This window comes from Symphalangus syndactylus, chromosome 17, assembly GCF_028878055.3.
Source record: "Symphalangus syndactylus isolate Jambi chromosome 17, NHGRI_mSymSyn1-v2.1_pri, whole genome shotgun sequence".
NCBI lineage: Eukaryota > Metazoa > Chordata > Mammalia > Primates > Hylobatidae > Symphalangus > Symphalangus syndactylus.
In genome coordinates, this window is record NC_072439.2 from 97,908,815 (window position 1) to 97,933,910 (window position 25,096).

Here is a 25,096-nt window from a genome sequence, read left to right on the forward strand (position 1 = left end):
TAAAACACGAGGCAGGATGAGCTTGGGAACACCATCACCAGCGATTTCCTTTCCATCTCAGACTGGATAGTACATGTTTAAGCAAACAGTGAACTTCCTCTTTATCAAATGCTCTTTTTTCTAAAGTGTTAGTTTTCAGAGAGTATTAATTAGTAGTTCCATTTACAAGTTAATTGTTTGCATTTATGTGTTAATCTTGTCTACCCAGATTTCATAGCTGTGACAGAGTTTGGGGCAAAAAAAAAAACCCACTCAGTTTCATAGCTGTGGTAGATTTTCTATTCTAGTAATTTATTTAGGGTAATGATTGAATTTAAAGCTAGTTTCTTCTATCGTACAATTTTGAGTGGAGGTTTGAAAAATGACAAGATTAACACAGTATAAGAATCTTGTTATCAAACATAACTAGTGCATGTACGTTTTCTTCCTTTGGTAAAGAGATTATGAATAATTACAGAGAAGAGACTGGAAGTGAATTTAAGAAGGATACCTCACAGGAGCAGTCTGAAGTACCATTTTTTATGAAAAAGCTTTTTAAAACTGAAACCATGCATTTTATATTTATTGGAAAAGAAACATGTCAACAGGTTTAAGTCCTTACAGTAATCTCGTTCTTAAGTATAGTTCTTAGATATGAAGCATTTTAGAACATCAGCTCTTCCCATGCATTCAGGGTGCTTTTTCCTAAATTCAAATTATACCCTATGGTCAAGAAAGAAAGAGAATACATGGTAAGATTCCTGGTGCTGTAACTTCCACAGGAAAAACATTTCAGCAAAAGTAAATACATAACAAGGCCTAATCCCTGGGTTTTCTCCCCTCTCATAAGGCAAATTCTTCTGTGTTCATAGGCCATTTACCATATTCATAGGCCAGGGTGCTGTGTTCTTTCTTGTGTTTCTTTCTTGTTTGTTGCGATTAAGCTTATGTTATCTTTTATGCAATAGTAATATATTTATTAAAATTGAGACTTTTTCAAGAGCCAAATTATGAACCATCTAAACATAGTCCTTTTTTAAACATTTTAAAGTGTGTTCACAATGAAACCAAGAATGAATTGGAGAAGATGTTGAAATGTAATGAGGAGCACCCAGCTTATCTTGCAAGTGATGAAATAACCACAGTTCGGAAGAACCTTGAATCCCGAGGAGTAGAAGTAGATCCAAGCTTGGTAATAAATACTGCTGAGAAGCAGGAAACTGCTTCCTTAATATTTGTTTCTTGCAGTAAATGTTACTACATGTGTTAGTTAGATGTTTAAGTGCTTAGTTTGACTTCTGTCATGTGTACATCTGCTGACAGTAAAAGCTTAGTCATTTTGATTGCGTGAAGAGAAGGAATTTTATTCTCAGTATTGCTTTTTTAAGGGTAATGCTTTAATTTGTAAATGGAGAAATTTACTTTGGCAAGTTCAGTGGTCAAGTCAGTTCATGCAAAATGGGATGAAACCACCCTAGACCTTTGGCCCACGTCACACTGTTTCAGATTGCAAAATAGAATTTCTGTTTAAAAATGGCACATATATGTGTTTTTGTGTGTGGTTTACAGTCAAATGTAACTCAGTTAGATGTGAGTGGATTCAGAAAAAATAAAAATGTTTTTATTAAATTGGATACGACCATTGAGTTCTTTCTCCATTTTCCTCTTTTGTTAGTGTGAGAATAAAAATAGTCTACACTTGAGGCTACTTTTTGCTTACCTTCATGATGCTAAGTCTAGTGGGGAAAGCAATCACTCATTAACAAATTTCAAAGCCACACAAACTCTTTTAAAGATTATGTGCTATTTATGTTTCTGTACTTGAGGGATGAGTATACTTATTTTAAATTCCACCAGAGGTCAGAACAAGTAAAAAAATAAAAATAAAATTGGTAAAACTCAAAGCAGTTATGTACATCTAGCATTATTTATAAATTGGAATGAGATGAAAGCTAATGATTACATGAGCTGTTTGAGTTGAATGTGGATTTAGGTTTTATTCTTGTCGGTCCCAGCTCTCATTAACAATAAGTTATGTTCAGTTTGACACTTTTCAACGTTATGTGGCACGTTGGTGAGTACAGTAGGGATTTTCTCTTCAGAGTGGGAGAGGAGATGTTACGTGATTTTTTTTTTAAGTTTTTGCTCATGTCTTAGGCAATGGATGGACTGTGCCCATTAGTTTGTAAGACCAAGAAAACCTCAGGTTTTTTAAGTGACAGTTTGTTCAGTGCACTTTGCAAAGCTATAAAATAAGTAGCAAAGTACCACGAGAAGAATATTGCATAGACTAGATGTCAGGACACGTGAATTCTAGTGTATTTCCATTATATTAGCTAATAATATGTCCTTTAATAATTGATACCACTTTTCTGACCTCACTTTCCTCATCTATCAAAAGGGGTTGATGTTTGTTCTAGTTAACATTATTGTTGTTTTGCTCAGAAAAGGACAGAGGGTATTAAAGAATACTGGACAGACTATCTAGTAATAAAGTGATAGGGATCATACTGGTATGGTAGCAATAAAATTTTATAAACAGAAAGGAAATGTTGAGTTGATAGACATGATCTGAGACCATCTTCTTAAGTTCTAACTCTGTTTTTAGATAAGGCTTTCAACCTCTTTCTGCATTGGTTTCCTCACCCCTAACTAGGGGAAGATAATACCTACCCTGTCTACTCCACAAGATGATTATTTGATTATAATAACAGCATTTGTTTTAAGTCATTGCTAATTTTTAAGTACATAAACTGGTAATGGGTCAGAGTAGTAGTAAATCTAATCTTTGTCTTAAAAAAGTGAATAAAAAAATTTGAATAACTGTAAAGAATAACCTTGCTTTTGCCTTTAATTAACTTTTTTGGTAAATAAGTTTTTTGTACAACTCAGAGTGTGGTTGATCAACATGAAGGATATACAGTAACTCTGGGCTTTGTTTTCTTTTCTCATTTTAGATCAAGGATACTTGGCATCAAGTTTATAGAAGACATTTTTTAAAAACAGCTCTAAACCACTGTAGCCTTTGTCGAAGAGGTTTTTATTACTACCAAAGGCATTTCGTAGATTCTGAGGTAAGGTTTCCAAAAACAAAGAGAAATATTTTTAAGCAACAGTTGTTAAAATATGCTTAAAAGTAAACTTTAGCTTAAGCATTAATTTTAAATCCTTTGATCATCTGGGGAAAAAAAGTGTGTGTAATTTATAAAGAATAATCTAACTCTTATCTTTTCAAAGATATTTGCCACTTTCTTCGTAACTACATTTTACATGCATATTATCCCCAATGCTTATAAGAATATGTGAATATAAATAGTAAAAAAAGTGTGAATATAAATAGTAAAAAAAAAAGTAACAGGAAATAGTCCCTTATTCCCTGACCTATAAGAATTTTAGTTAACATTTTTATGTATTTCTGTTGAACTTTTTCTGTACACAGGGAGGGAGACAGAGAGGGAAAGAGAAAGTGTGTGTGTATCTGTGTGTATGTAACATAACCATCCATTTGCATAATGGAAATCGTACTGCAAAACAATTTTTATCATGCCTTTTTCAGGTGTCATAATTATTTCTTCATATCACTAAATCTTGTTTTAAATAATCATGAAGTTCTTATATTAAAATGATTCATAATTTAAAGTAACCCCTAGGTGGCCCCAGGCTGATATATTTTGAGCATTTTCTTAGAAGCAAAAATGCTTTTAAATATCCTTTTGAAAAAGCTCAGTTAATCAACAATCTCATTTAATTGAGACTTCTAACATGCTGTTCTTTTGTTTTCAGTAGATGAAAATAAGTTTGTATTTAAATACACCTAATTAAAAGTGGCAACTTTTTTTCATAATTTTAATTGTGGAGGGAACTTCTTTCTATAGAAACTTCTGTAGAAAGAAGAAACTTCTGTAGAAACTGCCTTCTATAGAACAAGCTTCTTTTTAAATACATCAATTTATTTTCACACAGCTTAATTTTAAAAATGGCTTGAGTACAGACTCAAGAGGTTAACCTAAGGACGTATTTAAGATAAACATGGTTAGCTGAAACTAAATATAAATGGAGGGTATATGCTATGAATTTCAACTTACATACATGTAATGGAATTTTCTACTACTTAAGCTTATTTGCTTTGTCATTAGAATGGAAACAAAGCTATCTAGGTGTCAGACAGATATAAGCCAAATTATGCAGAATTTCATGGCTCCGTACAGAAAGGATTCCGTAGCTTACATCTACAGTATATGCATTAGGTAAATCTGGGTACTTTTTAAGCTTAGGACATATGTACTGGTTCTAGTAGTTGTATGTGTTTACGATTACAGTTTTCATTTTAACTTTGCATCTGGTAATCTTAGTTGCTTAATGTTTCAGTTGGAATGCAATGATGTGGTCTTGTTTTGGCATATACAGCGCATGCTTGCTATCACCACAAATACTTTAAGGCAACAACTTACAAATATTGAAGGTAAGCCACGTAGGGACTGCAGTCTTATTTTGACATTACATAATAATAGTGGTAATATCCATATTTAATAGAAGGATGCCAAAATACTTCCCTAAAATAGATTTATTAGAAAAACTGGCCAGGTGTGGTAGCTCATGCCTGTAATCCCAGCATGTTGAGAGGCCGAGGCAGGAGAACCGTTTGAGGGCTGCAGTTTGAGACCAGCCTGTGCAACATTACAAGACTCTTAACTCTACCAAACAATAAAGTAAATTAGCCGGTCATGGTGGCACACATCTGTAGTTCTAGCTACTTGGGAGCTGAGGTGGGAAGATCACTTGAGCCCTAGGATTCTGAGGCTACAATGAGCTATGATCATACTACTGCACTCTAGCCTAGGTGACAGAGTAAGACCTTGTCTCTTTAAAAAAAAAGAAAAAGAAATTATTATTTGCTTTTAAAATAAATCATAATTGGAAAAGATGGGTGATAAAATATACCAGGAGTTTATTTTCATTGCATGAAACTCTGTTGGGAATGGACTCCTAGGTATCACCTAGTTATTTGGGAAATCTGCGCTTCCATTAAAGTCTATAGCTTAAGAATATGACATTCTCTGAGACTATATAGGTTTCATGCTGATAAAACTACTGTATAACAGAGATTTTCTATGACTATGAAAAGTATTAACTTAGCAATAGTTCTAATGTGATAAAAAATTTACTCTTCATATATATAGGTTAATTTTATCATCTTTATTCATTTATAAAAATGATGCTCCTCAGGTTTTTTAACTTTCTCTAAACAGGCTATTAGAGAAAAATGTTAAAGAGGTATTGGAAGATTTTGCTGAAGACGGTGAGAAGAAGATTAAATTGCTTACTGGTAAACGCGTTCAGCTGGCAGAAGACCTCAGTAAGTAGTTCTTCCTGCCGTCTACCTTACTACCTTTCCACCTTTCTCATTTCCATCTGTTTGTTGATCCATTTAATCTCAAACTTACAGAAAAGTTACAAGGGGCTGGGCACGGTGGCTCAAGCCTGTAATCCCAGCACTTTGGGAGGCTGAGACGGGCAGAAAACAAGGTCAGGAAATCGAGACCATCCTGGCTAACACGGTGAAACCCCATCTCTACTAAAAATACAAAAAAATTAGCCGGGTGTGGTGGCGGGCACCTGTAGTCCCAGCTACTCGGGAGGCTGAGGCAGGAGAATGGCTTGAACCCGGGAGGCAGAGCTTGCGGTGAGCCGAGATTGCGCCACTGCATTCCAGCCTGGGCCACAGAGCGAGACTCCGTCTCAAAAAAAAAAAAAAAAAAAAGTTACAAGGAATTTTTTTTCTTCTCTGAACTATTTGAGAGTAAGTTGCTGACCTTAAGTCCTATCACTTCCAAGTAGGTTCATGTATAGTTCTTAGAAACAGATTTTCTCATACAAACGCTGATAAATTACAATATCTAATTCTCAGACCCCTTTCAAGTTTCACCCGTTGTCCCAGTGTTATCCCTCCATATAACAAGATGTCCCAGGCTCAATACCTGACCCAGCTTCCTTTTTCTGAAGAACAGTGTTTAGAAATGGAGACCTAGAAATTATATATGCTCACTGTTATTGGAATATCACTGTTCCCTGGTTTCTCAGTGGAAAGAGCTAGGAAGTAAGTGTTGTGTATGTTTGTGTATGTGCAGGTGAATATGCACACACTGACATCTGTATTCCTTTTTTTTTTTTTTTTTTTTTGAGACGGAGTCTTGCTCTGTCGCCCAGGCTGGAGTGCAGTGGCGCAATCTCGGCTCACTGCAAGCTCCACCTCCCGGGTTCACGCCATTCTCCTGCCTCAGCCTCTCTGAGTAGCTGGGACTACAGGCGCCCGCCACCACGCCCGGCTAATTTTTTGTATTTTTGGTAGAGACGGGGTTTCACTGTGGTCTCGATCTCCTGACCTCGTGATCCACCCGCCTCGGCCTCCCAAAGTGCTGGGATTACAAGCGTGAGCCACCGCGCCCGGCCTAAATCATGTGTATATTTATATATTAAAAACTGAGTTGATGCTGATACTTCCCATTTTAATCCAGCATTACAGGGTTTGTTCTAGTATTCTCCCTTTCGATATTTGTCACTCCCTTTCCTGATTGATAGAAAAGAGGCTTCTAGTATCCTTAATATATTTTCGTATTTTGGTCAGTCCTCCTATACATAACCAAACTTGAATGAGGACGTGTCTTTTTCCATTGCAGAAATGTTCTTTTTCCCCAGCTTGGACTCAACGCTACATACCAGGCCACCACATGGCGCCGCACCCAGCATTGACACTTCTTTTACCTTGTCTGGGCTCTGACATCCATGCCAGGTTGCTCTTCTTCATGGAGTCCTTTTTACTGAGCTCTGCTCTGACGCTTTGTGCCAGGTGCCTCCCCATCTCCTCCTTCCCACCTGCTAGCCCCTGCCCGACCCCACACAGATTCCCTCCTCACCTGAAGCCAGACCATGCCTTTGTGGAGATACCCTCTTTACCCTGCCTGTGCTTCACCAGCCTGTACCAGGCCGCCCTCCTGCAGAGACACTCTCCTTACTGGACCGGGCTACCAACAGCCCCATGTGAACCCACTGAAACCCAGGTCAGGCATTAACACCTACAGGAGGCTACCATGGCTTCCCCTTCCCACCCTCCTAGCTTGGCCCTACTAATAATCACTTTGTCACTGTTTGGGGGGATATTTGGTTCTTTCTTGTAGGTTCCTAGCTTTAAGATAGGATTGCATACTAAAACTTACTTAGATCTTTGAGAACTCAAGGAAATCAGTGAAACATTATTGTTATTAAATAAAAATAAAATACCTGTAGTTGGTACCTCTGTTTGAGCCTGTCTTGTTACAAGTTTCCCTTACTTCAGCTTCGTGTAACAAAGTGTTTTTTCCTTTCAATGTGTACTTAAATTTGCTGTCTTACTAGTTCTCTGATATCTAAAAGAAAAAAAAGCAGATACTATTAATAAATTAGGAAGAAGTTCTGCAAATTTAAAAGCAGTTTCTGAGCTGAATTGTATGATTGCAATACCATCAGTAGGAATATCCTGAAGAAACCAGGCAGGGCTCTTCTATGTTATACCCTGTCCTTGTGCAGCGTGGTCTCCCCTTGTCATCAGCCCTTGTAGTCTCATTCTCTCCCTCTAGGAATAATCTAAGCTCTGCATTGCTTTCTCCTTTCCTTTTCTTTCTTCCTTTAAATATTCTTCTTTTGCAAGATATCTCATTTTAACTTTTATTTTCATTTTCTGTCACTGTTGGTTTTTTCACGCCACCTTGGCAATATAGTTGAGTCTGTGCTAGCGTAGAAGATGAGTGCTCAAATCTGAACTGCTGTTTCCCACTAGCTGTGTCCTCTTCGGCAGGGGATCTCCCAGAGCCTTAGCTTTTTTATTTGTAAAATGACTATTAGAGTGGTCATTTCTCAGGATTGTTAGAATTACTTCCGCAAACATGTGCAAGTCCCTGGTTCATAATTTCATGCTAAATTAGTACCGTTACAGGAAGAGGTATATCACTGCCACAGTGTATACAAATATATTTCTTTTATATCCCTCGTGATATAATTATCAAGACAGTGAAACAATTCAATGAATTTTACCAGCATAACACATTTTTAAGTGATTGGAAAATCATAAGTATCTTTTCTTATGTTTTTAATAGAGGCTTTGCAACCCCATTACTCTCCACTCCCAATTTGATTATTTAAAGAAAGTGGATTACTAACTCAGATATGTACACTGTCAAGCCAAGTTTTATGTTCTACTGCTGGTTTTCCTGAGAAAGCAGTCATATAACTCCCTTGAAATGATTTACTACTTTTGTACATATAAAATTATGATGGTGTTAATGTACCAAATATGTCCTTGGAAGCAAGGGTTTTGCCAGTGACTCAGCTGCATCAGTCACCCTTAAGGAGATGAGCCATGACTTTTCCATTAGCTGGAAAAGACTCTGGAGAGTGCCTTTTCCTTACTGTTTATCTTTGGTCTGACACTTCGGAATAGGGTCATGGATACTTCAGCCAGAAAACTTTCAAAATTTAACTTATTAATGTATTATAAGGATCAAAGTTTCTAGTATAGCCTGTTCAATTGGAACATAGTGTGTTGGTTGATTGGATTTGGAGAAAGGGAGGCAATCAAGTTTTTACTACAGTTTCAGCATGTTACAGAATATCGTACACATTGTTAAAATGTTGATGCATTCATATTTTTTGCCAGTTTTAAGCTTGTACGATTTTAAAACATTTCATTACTTTGGAGACTCCCCCCCAACCTTTTTTTTTTTGAGACGGAGTCTCCCACTGTCGCCCAGGCTGGAGTGCAGTGGCGCGATCTCAGCTCACTGCAAGGCGGTTCTCTCCTGCCTCAGCCTCCCGAGTAGCTGGTACTACAGGCACCCGCCACCACGCCTGGCTTATTTTTTATATTTTTAGTAGAGAGGGGGTTTCCCCGTGTTAGCCAGGATGGTCTCGATCTCCTCACCTCATGATCTGCCCGCCTCGGCCTCCCAAAGTGCTGGGATTACAGGCGTGAGCCACCATGCCCAGCCCTGATTGCCCTTTAAGATGAGTACATAAGTAGTAGTAATACATTTTTCTTTCACATCCTGGAGAAGATACACTGTGTTCACTATTGAAATGAAACCATAAAGCTAGAGTTAGGAAAATTGAAGAAATGAAAAAGGAGCTCACATGATTTTGTCTCAGGAGAGGCTCTTCCAGGATTCTTTGGAGATACGGTGGATTCCATAGCTGGAGGAGGGAAGGGACAGGATGAGCCTGTGGGTGTAGAAAGGAAGTGAGTGTTTGAAAGATGATGAGATGTCAGCAGGTCACAGAAACCCTCTGAAGGAGGCTCCAACTGGCCAGGCTGGGGACAATTTGGGCCCCAAAATAATGACAGTAACAAATTGTAACTCATTGAACGAAATAGGAATCCATACATTGGTAATTACATAAATAAGGGAATAAAACCATTGATGCAAAAAGGGATGTTTATGTCATCACACAAAATATGTTCTCAGAAAATATGTACTAATTACAAGAGGGAAAACAGTAACTTTACAGTGGATGAAGCCTGGCAGGTGGTCAGAGTTAATATTATCAGTAATGGTCAGATCAAAACCATATGCCATCCTCTAAAATGCAAGAAGATCCCTGAAGTAAATATTTATATAGGCTGAACATCCCTAATCCAAACATCTGAAATTCTCCCAAATCTGAAACTTTCTGAGCACCAACATCACATTCAAAAGAAATGTGCTATGGAGTCAGATCTTCCCATTAGGGATGCTCAGACAGTAAGTATAATACAAATATTCCAAGGTCCGAACAAGCCCGAAATCCAGAACACTTCTAGTCCCAAGGATTTCAGAGAAGGAATACTCAAGCCGTGTATTAAATATGCACACACAGGAAAAGATAGGCACAGATACAAAGAAATTTAAACCATAATGGGTCATCTCAAGTTAGTGAGCTCTTATTTCAGTCTCTTTGTACTTTCTAAAATGAGTATGTATTTCTTGAAAAATCACTGAAACTGGCTGGGCGTGTTTGTTCATGCCTGTTGGGGAGGCCAAGACAGGTAGATCACCTGAGCTCAGGAGCTCAAGACTAGCCTGGGCAACGTGGCAAAACCCCGTCTCTACAAAACATACAAAAATTAGCCAGGCATGGTGGCATGTGCCCGGGAGGCTGAGGTGGGAGGATCACCTGAGCCGGCGGGAGGTTGAGGCTGCAGTGAGACGAGATCGAGCCACCACATTTCAGCCTGGGCAACAGAGATGAGACTCTATCTCAGACAAACAAAAACAAAACAAAAAACCCAAACCCGGAAACATTAAAAATAGACTTGTGCTAAGCGAGTGAAGTGTGATTTCTATACACTACCAGGAAATGGCCTTCATGATAAATCCTGAAAATGACCTACTGCCTGAATCACAGACACACTAGATGATAGTGAGAGTCCAAAGGTAACTTCCACAGACACGGCTAAATGATTATACGACTATCTCTTACAAGCTATGAAAAGCTTAAGGGTAAAAGCTTTCTATCTTCATTATTTCTGAATCTCAATGCCCAGCGGAAATGCCACACGGGTGAACTGCGCTTGTGTGGAACAAGGCTGCAACCCCCCTACCACACCCTCGGCTGGCTGTTCCCAGGATGCTGCTTACCACAGCCCCTCCTCAATTCCTTTTCTTCTTTCTTTTTTTTTTTTTTTTAGAGACAGAGTCTCGCTCAGTCGCCCAGGCTGGAGTGCAGTGGCGCCATCTCGGCTCACTGCAAGCTCTGCCTCCCGGGTTCACGCCATTCTCCTGCCTCAGCCTCCTGAGTAGCTGGGACTACAGGCGCCCACCACTATGCCCGGCTAATTTTTTTGTATTTTTAGTAGAGACGGGGTTCCCCTCCTCAATTTCTGCCCTTCTCTGCTTGCTCAGTGCCCAGGGGATGCTAAGGGCTGCACCACATCCCCTCAGCTCGCCTGCAGACGCTTCCAGTTGGCCCAGCCCATGGGAGGAGAGGGGAGGGGTCTCTTCCGGGCTCCCTTGGCATGGGACTGGTTTCTGGTAGTGGCTGTGTCCCCACCCCACAGATGCTGACTTTCTCGCTAGGTCCACAATCATCTCCTCCCCTGCCACCAGGCCTTGGACACTTGCTCCTGCCCAGGGACTTCCATCTGGCCCACATCATGGAGCAACGCTTCCTTAAGGCTCCTCTGAACCACCTGCAGGCACTGGATTCTGTCTCCAGCCCGAAGCCTGACTGCATCAGAGTGCCTTTTTCAGTGGTGCCTCAAATCTGTCAGGAGTTGATTTAAATCTGGCCTGCTCCTCTCCGTTCACCATCAGCAAGGCCAGCCTGCAGACCTGGGTGGGGCCGTGTGGGTGCTGGGCTATGGTGAGAACGAGCTCCACACTGACCTTCCCAGTGCTGACGTCCACATAGGACCGGGTGTGCTTCCTCCAGTGCTTCTCAAAGGGCTTCTTCTGTTTCCCCTGGATGGGCTTGGAGTGATCGCACTCATTAATCCACACCTGACGCCAGAAACACCATCACATTTCTCATTACTCTAACAGAGCAACACAGAAAAAACACAGCAAACATTAAAATGATCTAAAAGACAGATGCCCTAGAACTCATTCCATTTCCACTTCAGCCCAGGAGGTTGGCACCATCAACAGGTTCAGAACCCACAGAGGACACATGGGTGGCCAGGGGTGTGCAGCCAGCAGCGAGTCCAGAGTAATCCATGTCCGCGTGTTCCCTTAGACATCCTTTATGTACCTAAGAGTTTATCAAATACTTTGTCTTTTTGCTCCATGCACTAGGAAACTACCTCAATCCTTTCTTTCAGCCTGTTTTTATTAAAGAAATTTTTTCTTTTGAGACAGGGTCTCGCTGTCACCTGGGCTGGAGTGCAGTGGTGTGAGCACAGCTCGCCGGAGCCTTGACTTCCCAGGCTCAATCATCTCACCTCAGCCTCCTGAGCAGCTGGTACTTCAGGCACGTACCAACACGCCTGGCTAATTTTTTAATTTTTGTAGAGACAGGTTTCGCCATGTTGCCCAGGCTGGTCTAGAACTCTGGGGCTCAAGTGATCTGCCTGCCTCAGCCTCCCAAATGCTGGGATTACAGGTGGGAGCCACTGCACCTGGCTTCTATTCTAATTAAAACTCATTGTCACCAACTAAATTTATGCTCCTGGTCAGGCACAGTGGCTCATGCCTGTAATCCTAGCACTTTGGGAGGCCAAGGTGGGTGGTTCACTTGAGGTCAGGAGTTCGAGACCAGCTCGGCCAACATGGTGAAACCCCGTCTCTACTGAAAATACAAAATTAGCCAGGCATGGTGGCATGCGTCTGTAATCCCAGCTACTTGGGAGGCTGAGGCAGGAGAATCACTTGAACTCGGGAGGCAGAGGTTGCAGTGAGCTGAGATCGCGCCGCTGCACTCCAGCCTGGGGGACGGTGAGACTCCATCTCAAAAAAATAAAAATAAAAATAATAAATTGCTTATTATTCTGTATTGTGGCAAACACGGATTCATATACTTTGCAGGAAAAACTCTTAATATGTATGAGACGAGCAAGTTCTGAGCAGTGATCACAGCCATCAGGATATTCTAGTGGAGGGTAAATCAGTAAAATTTCATGGTGAATACAAATGATTTTCCCATTCACCGTGTTCAGCTGACTGGAAAGGCTGCCACCAGCTGCCCACACACAGTCCTGAACCAGCCTGTGTGCCTGCCTTGTGGAGCCTTTGTCCTTTTGCTGATGTGGTTTATCCTGAACTTGCATTTGCACCCCAAGCTTCCCTTTCCGTGGTTTTTTGCTATCATATGTGAAAAACTCTTACCAGGCAGAATCCAACATGTGTGCTCTGCACAAAAATCAGTTCATCTGAAGAACAAGTGACCACAGGGCAGGCTCTATAATACCTTTTCCAAACCACAGGGCAGGTCTGAAACGGTGGCTTACTCGTTATTTAATAAACTGACATTTCCTCCACAGGGCAGGTTTGAAATGGTGGCTTACTCATTATTTAATAAACTGGCATTTATTTCCTGGTCATGACACTCTGGCTGCACTTTTTTTTTTTTTTGAGACAGAGTCTCGCTCGCACTCCAGCCCGGGCTGGAGTGCAGTGCCGCGATCTCGGCTCACTGCAAGCTCTGCCTCCTGGTTCACGCCATTCTTCTGCCTCAGCCTCTCCGAGTAGCTGGGACTACAGGCGCCCGACTAATTTTTTTGTATTTTTAGTAGAGACGGGGTCTTTAGTAGAGACTGTGGTCTCGATCTCCTGACCTCATGATCCGCCCGCCTCGGCCTCCCAAAGTGCTGGGATTACAAGCGTGAGCCTCCGCGCCCGGCCCCTGGCTGCACTTCTAACCTTGCCCTTCTAACAGCAAATCACATTGGCTTGGAGATGCCACTGCTGGCATCAGTGGACGCTGACCCAAAGCAAGGAAAGGTTGCAGTGATCCAGAAGATGGCGAGAACCCAGGGATCAAAGTTACTAGGGGGAAAAAAGCATTTTTTGGATTTACTTTTGGGGAAACGAAATAAAATGCAGAGAAAATGCAGGGGTGGGGCTGAGTCCCACCAGGTGGGAGGAAAAGGCAGGTGCAGGTGGGTGTGGTGAGAAGGCGCACCTTGTAGTCTTCCCTGGCGTGCCCGCCCCGTGACTCCTTCCACGCCTCCGCTCCACTGATGGTCTGCGGCGCACACAGCATCAGGTTCTGCGGCTCCAGCGTCTCCACCAGGTCCGTGTTCCAGACCATTCCTGGGGACACAAAAAGTTCCATCAGGGGCAGGCAGGACCCAGTCACATGGGCCCTCCGAGCTGTCAGCCTGGGCCTGCTAGTCCTTGGAGTCACTGGTTGTAGCTTTATAGCTGAGGGCCAGGACCCATCCAGACAGCAAGCATGGAACTAAGTCAGCACTGACGGGACAGACACCAGCCCACCCTGCAGAAGGCAGGGCCCAACAGTGTGCACAGAGCCCGCTGTCTGCTCACCCCGGTCGAACGTCTTCAGGTGCTTCAGGTCTCTGTGGAGCTTGCTGATTTTCCCACAACCTTCTTGCAACACGCTTCCCACACGGAACACGGCAGCATGATTTTGCATTGACTGTGGCACAAAATATTATTTGTAAACTTTTAATCCATAGAAGCAGCCATACCAAGAACTGCTTAACTTTCAGACCTGTTGTTTTGTATTTCATTTTATTTGTTATGTAAATTAAACGGAAAAATCAGGAAATTTAGACTTTGAGTTTATTACTCCGAACTTAAAAATGAAGTTTTGACTAAAGCTTCTGAATAAATAAATGTTTCTATTACATACATATCTTAGACCCACACACATCCTTTCCAGCGGGATATAGCCAGGGTCCAGGACTCCAAGCAGACTGCCTGTGAGGCACCACGTTCCATACGGCTCCGCGGCCAACCAGGCAGGGCTGCCTCCCCACACCCCTGGTGGGACTCCTGACGTGGGGTCTGGTGGTCAACGTGACACGAGCCAGCAGCCCTGTGGTGATACACACTAGGAGGAGCTGAGCAGAGCCCTGCTGATGGTGGGGTTGGAGCGGAAGGTCTTCAAGGAGAGGGAGGGGCGTGGGTGGCTGGGGCCCTTGGCCCATCTGGCTACTGTCTTTTGCCTATTTTGTAGAAGCTCCTTGTACACTGAGTTCCTTCATAGTTTTACTGTGGTGAGAAACGTGCTATGCAGTGGACGTGAAGTTTACTGTAGGTATGCTGGGAACTGGGCGTCAGCTTTTGCTTCCTGTGGGACAGACAGGTACCACCTCCGTGATCCCTCCTCCTCCTTGCTTCTCCCTCTCACTGTGCTTTGCTCCACTGACCCTGTCTCTTCCTCTACCAATGCACCTTCATGGTTTAATTTGGACATTTCATCTGATTTTCCTGAGACTCATACATAATTGTGACACTGTAATGCACATCAACCTAATGGTTTTTCAGGAAGAACAAATGAAAACTGCATCTGAGAATCTAGTATTACATTCTTTCATGTCCTTTAGCAGCCACGTTTTCATATCCTTCTTTCGTATTTCTGGTTACAGTATTTCAAGGCATTTTAAATTTTTTGTTTGAAATGTGAATGAGATATTTACTGATGTCTGAGCAGACTACTGCTGGCACATTGCAAAGCTACTGATTTTTACATACAAATCTCTTATCCAGACACCTTACTACATTCTTGTTTTGTTTCTGTTAGTTTTTCAGTTTATTCTCTGGAAATTTTTTGGAAATTATATCTGTAAATAATGGCAACTGTATCTATTCCTTTTCAATATTTACTGCCAAAACCAGCTGGGTCGTGGAAACCCTAACCCAGCGGCAGTAGAGGAATTAAAGACACACACACAGAAATATAGAGTGTGGGGTGGGAAATCGGGGTCTCACAGCCTTCAGAGCTGAGAGCCTCGAACAGAGATTTACCCACGTATTTATTGACAGCAAGACAGTGATAAGACTTACTAAAAGTATTCCTTATGGGAAATAAAGGGAAGCAGGAGCATGTCCTTAAGGCACAGATCGCTCATGCTATTGTTTGTGGTTTAAGATTGCCTTAAGAGGTTTTCCGCTCTGGGTGGGCCAGGTGCTCCTTGCCCTCATTAGGGTAAACCCACAACCTTCTGGTGTGGGCGTCATGGCCATCATGAGCATGTCACATGCTGCAGAGATTTTGTTTATGGCCAGTTTGGGGGCCAGTTTATGGCCACATTTGGGGGCCTGTTTCCAACAACGTACCTCATTTCTTTTTTTGATTGTTACTATTAATAGCCAGAGTCAGCAGAAAAATCCCTTCCCCAACGAAACGCATTTCCACAAGCATAGGAAGCTCTGTTTGTTCAGTGCCGACTCCAGCACCTCATGGAGCCTGGGATACAGCAGGCACCAAGACACACCTTGTTTGGTGGGAACACTTCTAGTATTCTCACTTCAAACTATCTCAGATTTGCCATTTCTATATCCTAAGGCATGTTCCCATTCTCTAATGCAATGGTTCCTTCTTTCCCAGCTGGCCTCCAACCCTACAAAAGCACTGCAGGGCATCACTCAGCCTTCTGTGCCTTAGTCACGCTGTTCTTCTCACCTTTCCACAAAGCCTCCCTCAAGCCCAGCCTCACTTGAAGACTGAAGGGCACAGGCCTCTGAAAATGTCAGCAGCGAACCTGCTCTCTTGTGTCTAACACCAAATGCCTTTCAGAATACGACTAAAGCAATGGACTTCTTTTTAGAAAATACGCAGAAATTCTTGCAAATAGTAGACAAGAGATCTCATTCTTGGACACGAATCCTTGTTATTAGAAGAATTCAGTTTCTTAGACTGACTATATATCAGGTTCTCCACAGCCCCCTGTGGCTAATGGCTGCCATACTGGACGGCAAACACTCAACATTTCCATCATCACAGACGGTCCTACTGGACCGACTCCCAGCAGCACAGGCCGCACAGATCACTTTCCACCCGCCGCCCACTCTCCCTCTCTTCTGAGTATATTTAGGGGCAGCAACAGGTCCAGCTTAAAGACGTTTCCGAGCTGCTGGAAGCCAGGCGTGATGACATGATCAATATCTGGGCCTGAGATGTAAGCACCAGTGTTGTGTTGAACTCCAGGAAACCTCTGAGAAAGCTGCCTTGCTGGGGACTGAGCTTCTACGGCGGTCCTGCGGCTCCCTCTCCTCCACGCTGTGACTCATCCATGACAGCCAGCGACGGTCAGGGCACGGAGGTCACGCCCAAGCACACACGAGTGAACCACAGAAGGCTGTCCTGGATGCTATGCAGTCACTAATTATCCCCTAGCCTGCTGACCTTCTATGTGGAAGAGAAGTGCACTTCTGGTCTCTTCCATATTCTTGGTACAGTGAGGAGCACATCCTGCTGCTGTTTCCTCCAGATACTGGTGCAGCCTCTTATGTTTATCGCAGCACTAGTCACAATAGCAAAGTCATGGAATCAACCTAATTGTCCAACAATGGACGACCGGATGAAGAAAATGTGGTACATATATACCATGAAATACTACTCAGCCACGAAAAAAGAACGCAATCATGTCTTCTGCAGCCACACGGATGGAACGGGAGTTCACTATCCTAAGTGAAGTGACTCAGAAGGTCAAGTGTCACACATTCTCACTGGAAGTGGGCGCTGAACGGTGAGTACACCTGGACACACGGAGTGGACTAACAGAGACTGGGGGCTCCAAAAAGCGGGGGGTGGGGGTGGGGATGAGCAATTACCTGCTGGGTACAACACACACGACTTGCGTGACGGGTACATGAAAAGCCCAGACTCCACCACATCACAGTAAAAACATCCACACAAAACTGCACCTGCATCTCCCTAAATCTATTTTTAAAAAAACAAAACCAGTGCAGGACCAGGTATGCAGCCCGCCTGCTCACCCCAGAGCGAGTCCAGGCTCTTACCTTCTGCATACTGAGTCGCAGTTCCAATGTTCTTATGCTTCCATCAGCAAATCTCAATTTGTCAAGATTCATGACAGATTCTTCCCCAGCATTTGGTTTAATTGGAGGGACTTTATCTCCTAAAACACCAACAAAAAACGCTAGAATTTAACTTTCGAAAAACGTTTTAAAAAACCAAATGGATTTAGAATGACACACAAATATGTAGCACAGCCGCTCAAGGAGCCTGGAAACTGTGTAAGTCTCCTGAGCTAACACACTGCCAGCCCACCCTACATCTGAGGCCATCTGTTGAGTTGGGCCAATTTTAAAGAACAGACATGAAACGCAAAACTGTTGGCACACAGTAGATATCCATTAAGTAATCTTAGAGTGAATAAACTAGAAATCATCATTAAAATTAAAAAATTAAATGTAGGCCGGGGGCGGTGGCTCACGCCTGTGATCCCAGCACCGTAGGAGGCCGAGGTAGGTGGATCACTTGAGGTCAGGAGTTCAAGAGCAGCCTGGCCAACGTGGCAAAACCGCATTTCTACTAAACACACAAAAATTATCTGGCATGAGAACTGCTTGAACCCGAAAGGTGGAGGTTACAGTGAGCCGAGATTGCGCCACTGCACTCCTGCCTGGGCAACAGAGCGAGACCCTGTCTTACAAATAAAAAAAAAATGTATACAAATTTATATATATTAAGTGTATATAAATGTCACTCCACTAAGGGGAAGAAAAGACACCTTCCAGATGGTGGTCCCAAGGGGCCGGCCACCCCAGTGTCCTTCACATCGGGGGAGGAAGGTGGCTGCTGTGTGCTTGAAAGTCACCTGCTGACTTCGACTGTTGTGTGCTCTCACCTATACTTCAAGATTTGCAATTCTTTTCTTTTTTGAGATGGAATTTTGCGCTGTAGCCCAGGCTGGAGTGCAGTGGCACCATCTTGGCTCACTGCAACCTCCACCTCCTGGTTCAAGCAATCCTCCTGCCTCAGACTCCGGAGTAGCTGGGACTACAGGAGTACGCCACCATACCTGGCTAATTTTTGTATTTTCAGTAGAGGTGGGGTTTCACCATGTTGGCCAGGCTGGTCTCGAACTCCTGACCTCAGGTGAGCCACCTGCCTCGGCCTCCCAAAGTGCTGGGATCACATGTGTGAGCCACTGTGCACGGCGAAGATTTGCAACTCTTGTGTTTCCAAGATGTCTTGAAAAAAGTTGTAAAGTTTTTCTTTTTATAACATTATATATATATATTTGCTTCAATAGGTAACACATGCAGGAGGTAGGAGGTATGAAATGCAGGAGTCAAACAGGCCCTGCCCCGCCCACTGCCTCTCCCCGGGCCCAGGCTGTGGGTCTCCTGAGGGTCTGCACCGCCTCTCCCCGGGCCCAGGCCGTGGGACTCCTGAGGGTCTGCACCGCCTCTCCCCGGGCCCAGGCCGTGGGTCTCTTGAGGGTCTGCACCGCCTCTCCCCGGGCCCAAGCCGTGGGTCTCCTGAGGGTCTGCACCGCCTCTCCCCGGGCCCAGGCCGTGGGTCTCCTGAGGGTCTGCACCGCCTCTCCCCGGGCCCAGGCCGTGGGTCTCCTGAGGGTCTGCACCGCCTCTCCCCGGGCCCAGGCCGTGGGTCTCCTGAGGGTCTGCACCGCCTCTCCCCGGGCCCAGGCCGTGGGTCTCCTGAGGGTCTGCACCGCCTCTCCCCGGGCCCAGGCCGTGGGTCTCCTGAGGGTCTGCACCGCCTCTCCCCGGGCCCAGGCCGTGGGTCTCTTGAGGGTCTGCACCGCCTCTCCCCGGGCCCAGGCCGTGGGTCTCTTGAGGGTCTGCACCGCCTCTCCCCGGGCCCAGGCCGTGGGTCTCTTGAGGGTCTGCACCGCCTGTCCCTGGGCCCAGGCCGTGGGTCTCCTGAGGGTCTGCACCGCCTCTCCCCGGGCCCAGGCCGTGAGTCTCGAGGGTCTGCACCGCCTCTCCCCCGGCCCAGGCCGTGAGTCTGGAGGGTCTGCACTGGGTCTCTTGAGGGTCTGCTCAAATGTTTCTAGGCTAGCTGGTGTTTCTTTTCCTTTTGTTTATAATGCTTTAAAAATTGATCATTCATTAAAATTGACTTTTTTCTTTTGGTGGACAGTTCTACAATTTATTTTTTCTTTTCTTTTTTTTGAGACAATGTCTCTTCCCTCTGTTGCCCAGGCTGGAGTGCAGTGGTGTGATCTCGGCTCACTGCAACCTCCGCCTTCCAGGCTCCAGCAATCCTCCCACCTCAGCCTCCCAAGTAGCTGGGACTACCCAAGTGTGAGCCACCATACCCAGCTAATTTTTGTATTTTTGGTAGAGACGGGGTTTCATCACCTTGCCCAAGCTGGTCTTGAACTCCTGAGCTCAAGCAATCTGCCTGCCTCGGCCTCCCAAAGTGGTGGGATTATAGGCGCGAGCCACTGCACCCAGCCTCAGTTCTACCAATTTCAACACATGTACAGATGCATGTAACCACTTTGGGAGGCTGAGACAGGAGGATCACTTGAGGTCAGGAGTTCAAGACCATCCTGGGCAACACAGGGAGACCCTGTCCCTAGAAAACATTTTTAAAAATCAGCCAGATGTGGTGGCGTGCACCTGATCGTACCACTGCGCTCCAGCCTGGGCGACAGAGGGAGACTATGTCTAAAAAAAAAAAAATATATATATATATATATATATATGTATTTTTTTTGGGGGGGGGCGTGGGGGAGAAGTAGGGATGCTACAAGCATTTTTTCATTTTTAAAAATTAAAGCTTAAAGATACAGTAAAATAAACTCATCATTTTTAATGTAGGGTTTTTCAAATTTTGACACACACAGAGCTGTGTCTGTAAGTCTCAGCACAATCAGGAAACAGCTTCTGGCAACCACCAATCCCTTTTCTTCCCTAGATGTGCCTTTTCCAGAATGTCGTATCAACAGAACCACAGGTGTGCAGCCTTTTGAGTCTGACTCCACAGCATCCTGTGTGAGATGCTGCATGTGTGAGCGGTTTCTCAGATGTAAAGTATAGGGTATTCTTACAAAATGTTCTTTTCTGCATTTTCAAAGAAAGAGAAGCTCAAAATTTCTACATTGCTCTGAGAGAAGTGGTATCAGTCCTCACTGCTACAAAGTGCAGGGCTATGGAATGAGACAAGCACAACCTGTGGCGTCAAGAACGAGGGACCTGAACTCCGCCTTCACCGATGATCAGCAATGGCTTGGGATAAGACGCCAGCTCTGCGTGTGCTGGCCTCCTGGGCTGTGGTCAGATCCACAGAGACGGAGTGTCTGAAGTAAGCTACCCTTTTAATACTATCTGTACCTTTCTAACTACAGATATAAAAGGGCGCATGTTTATAAGTTATGGCAGTGCTAGTTTTTATTTCACTTTTATTTGCTCTTTTCAACAGAGCAAAAAGCACCTGTTCTATAAAAACAGCAGAAATCATGCTAAACAGTTAACACCAGAGAAACGTAACGGGAAGAACGTGGGCCTGGGGTCCCACCATCCTTGCCACACAAACATCCACCAGTGCCTCATCCACCTCACACTGTTCCGAGCACACGAGGCTGGATAACCACCGTGAACATCTCTGGAGGTGGGAGTGATGCTAACTGTCCTGTTCTTAGTGCACGTAAGACTCACACTCCTACACATGGTATTTCTTTTCCTGCACGTTATTTGACACTATCATGAAAAGAAAACCAGCAAGTGAAATCCAATCTGTCCGTAGAGGGTGGGAATCCTGTTCACTCTAAGTCAGCCCTTCTCCTCCAATAGAGATTAGTTGTACTTTGTTTTTAGAATGGCCTAAATTATTTTTCTAAGTACCAAGAAGTTACATATTCATTCATGCCAACTATTTTAAATATTTCATTGCAAATAAGTGATTTTTATCAGGCAAGTAATATGTAATGAGATTCCCCTACAAATAACAACTTCCTAATAGTGCTTTTTCTAAGCAGAAAATAATGACTGCAAAATAATTAAAAAAAAAAAAAAATGTAACCCCAAAAATGTCACCTTAACTGTTAAGATCCCCAACCAGCCTCTATCTAGTCTCAACATTACCACCATATAATCTCTGGATTTCTCAGTTTAATCACTTCTGGGGAAAAAACCCAGACTACCTCTATATGATCACTAAGCAAATTTCCAGTAACAAATCGAGGCTTTGTAACCGGCTGGGTGCAGTGGCTCATGCCTGTAATCCCAATAGTTTGGGAAGCTGAGGCAGAAGGACTGTTTGAGTCTAGGAGTTCAAGACCAGCCTGGGCAATATTGTGAGACCCTGTCTCTACAAAAAAATTTTTTTTAAATTAGCCAGGTGTGGTGGTGCATATCTGCAGTCCCAGCTACTTCGGGCTCTGAAGGTTGAGGTGTTGAGGACTGCTTGAGCTCGGGAGGTTGAGGCTGCTATGACTGTGCCACTGCACTCCAGCCTGGGCTGACCCTGTCTCAAAAAAAAGAAAGAAGACTAACCTCCTGCCCTTCTCAAATAGTCTGGCTCCTGAAGAAAACACTTACCAGGCCTGCATGACTCTTCCATGCTCAGGGCACATGCCTGACCAGGCAACCAGGTCCAACAGCGAGTTTGCCCCGAGGCGGTTGGCACCACGTACAGAGGCACAGGCGGCCTCCCCACAGGTGTACAGGCCGGGCACAATCTGATCCTGGCCATTCACACGCCTCAGGACCTGTGGAAAGGAAGATTTCATTTCAGGTGAAATGTCAAGGTGCCCATTCCTCCACAAGCCCATCTCCCTCAACAGGGTGTCTGTGCTACGGGTCAGAGAAAGAGAGGGAAGTAGGCCGGGTGCGGTGGCTCACGTCTGTAATCCCAGCACTTTGGGAGGCTGAGGCGGGTGGATCACCTGAGTTCAGGGGTTCAAGACCTGTCTGGCTAACATGGTGAAACCCCGTTTCAACTGAAAGTACAAAAATTAGCCAGGCATGATGGCGGGTGCCTGTAATCCCGGCTACTTGGGAGGCTGAGGCAGAAGAATCGCTTGAATCTGGGAGGCGGAGGTTGCAGTGAGCCGAGATTGCGCCATTGCACTCCAGCCTAAGCGACAGAGCGAGTCTCCATCTCCAATAAACAGAGAGGGAAGTAAAGACCGTATCTGAGAAGGAAATAAGGACCATAGCTACTCTTCTTCAGAGGGAAACTTCCGAATGTCTCCCCCAGTTTCCCCTCTGCCCCTGAGCACCTGCTGTTACAAGCAGGTCAGAGGACCTCCAATGTCAGCATCTGCGACTGTCCCTCGTGTCCCATGTTCCCGAGGCCCTCACCACCTGTGCTCCGGCTCGGACCCAGGAGCACGGCAGGTGGAGGAACATCAGCAGGGGAGACTGATGTTCCAGACTCTTCTACCCCGTTCACCTCTTCATCTACACAGGGAAAGTAACAGCTTCCACCCACCTCGCCCAACAAGGAGGCTAAGTGATTGACAAGCTCTGTGTGAACCGCAAACCACTCAGAGGTATGAATTATAAAGATCCCTCAATGTACAAGATCATTAGAAATAGGAATTATAAAGATCCCTCGATGTATAAGATCATTAGAAATAACACAAGATCATATAGGAAAGTAATTATAAAATGGAAAAAGCTGCAAATGATGTATCTATGACAGTTCACTAAGGCGGAATAAATTACTAAGCCCCCCTCCATCCTCCAGTAATAGAAATGTAAAGTGCGATCTAGAAAACAATACAGTACTTTCTTGAAGAAAACAACTGTCTTTTCCTCTAAGATCTAAAGAGACAACTGCGAGGTGGGCCCCGTCGTCCCAGCCTTCTTTCCAGCTGTGGGAGAAGAGCCAGCACCGTCACCTGCCCCTTGTAGCTGGTGGGAATGCCATCCATGTTATAATGCACGGTGGGGAGGACAGGGATTGGCTCCTTCGTGACGTCCACGCCAGCGAAGATCACGGCTGTCTCTGAAATGCCGGGCAGGCCCGTGGCAGCTGCTCTGGAGGTAGATGGTGCAGCTGCTGGTAGACGTGATCTCCCTCAGGGCCACAGCCTCTGGTTAGACAGAACACCATCACATAAGGCAGAGAACGGCAACGGCAGGAGACCTGAGAATACGTCATCTTGGAAGCGTGTGAGTTTCAACATGTTTTGATACTGAGGAAAATTTCCCCTCACGTATGGTCACCCTCTCATCAAATCTTTTCTAAGCATCTACCATGTGCCAGGGACAACCCCAGGTGCTGGGACACAGCTGAGAACCAGAACAAAACTGTGCCCTAACTGAACTCACACTCGTCTCAGCGATCACAGCCTGCTGTGGCTGTCCTTGGTAAGTGCACTAGAAAGGCCTCTATGCCAAATACAGTCGTCCCTGTGTATCCATGGCAGGTTGGGTCCAGGACCCCCACGGATACCAAAATCCGTGGATGCTCAAGTCCCTAATATAAAATAGGAGAGTATTTGCATATAACCTATGCACATCCTCCTCCATATTTTAAATCATCCTCATTTAAAGTTTTACATTTAAGTTTTACAGCAACTCCAGGATTACTCATAGTACCTAATACAATGTAAATGCTAGTAAATAGTTGTTACACTGTGTTGTTTAGGGAACAATGACAAGGAAAAAAAGTCTGCATATTTGTAAGGATGCAATTTTATTTTCAATACATAGTTGGTTGAAACCACACATGTGGAACCGATGGATACAAAGGGCCACCATATTCCAAAAAACCATCTGACTTCTCTTTTTTTAATATAAAAATGTAAAACCTCGAAACGCCATACCGGCAGATATTTTGCAAGCGTCATTACATTAAAGAACAGGGTCAGGCCCTATCTGATCTTTGACAAACCTGACAAAAACAAGCAATGGGGAAAGGATTCCCTATTTAATAAATGCTGTTGGGAAAACTGGCTAGCCATATGTAGAAAGGTGAAACTGGATCCCTTCCTTACACCTTATATAAAAATTAATTCAAGATGGATTAAAGACTTATTATGTTAGACCTAAAACCATGAAAACCCTAAAAGAAAACCTAGGCATTACCATTCAGGACACAGGCATGGGCAAGGACTTCATGTCTACAACACCAAAAGCAATGGCAACAAAAGCCAAAATTGACAAATGGGATCTAATTAAACTAAAGAGCTTCTGCACAGCAAAAGAAACTACCATCAGAGTGAACAGGTAACCTACAAAATGGGAGAAAATTTTCACAACCTACTCATCTGACAAAGGGCTAATATCCAGAATCTACAATGAACTCAAACAAATTTACAAGAAAAAAACAAACAACCCCATCAAAAAGTGGGTGAACGACATGAACAGATACTTCTCAAAAGAAGACATTTATGCAGCCAAAAAACACATGAAAAAGTGCTCATCATCACTGGCCATCATAGAAATGCAAATCAAAACCACAATGAGATACCATCTCACACCAGTTAGAATGGCGATCATTAAAAAGTCAGGAAACAACAGGTACTGGAGAGGATGTGGAGAAATAGGAACACTTTTACACTGCTGGTGGGACTGTAAACTAGTTCAACCATTGTGGAAGTCAGTGTGGCGATTCCTCAGGGATCTCGAACTAGAAATACCATTTGACCCAGCCATCCCATTACTGGGTATATACCCAAAGGACTATAAATCATGCTGCTATAAAGACACATGCACACGTATGTTTATTGCGGCAGTATTCACAAGAGCAA

General features: G+C 44.1%; 1 protein-coding gene and 1 pseudogene across 1 annotated transcript in view; one reads left to right on the forward strand and one right to left on the reverse strand.

The window, feature by feature from the left end:
• Positions 1 to 10,361, forward strand: part of LOC134733199 (dynamin-like 120 kDa protein, mitochondrial) — a 77,987-nt gene extending 67,626 nt beyond the window's left edge. The window contains 5 exon segments of the mRNA XM_063622131.1: positions 1,031 to 1,171; positions 2,937 to 3,053; positions 4,348 to 4,445; positions 5,229 to 5,339; positions 9,106 to 10,361. Coding sequence (XP_063478201.1) covers positions 1,031 to 1,171; positions 2,937 to 3,053; positions 4,348 to 4,445; positions 5,229 to 5,339; positions 9,106 to 9,145 — 507 coding nt within the window. The 3' untranslated portion in view covers positions 9,146 to 10,361.
• LOC134732864 (succinate dehydrogenase [ubiquinone] flavoprotein subunit, mitochondrial-like) overlaps positions 1 to 25,096 on the reverse strand; it is a 41,945-nt pseudogene that overhangs the window by 7,645 nt on the left and 9,204 nt on the right.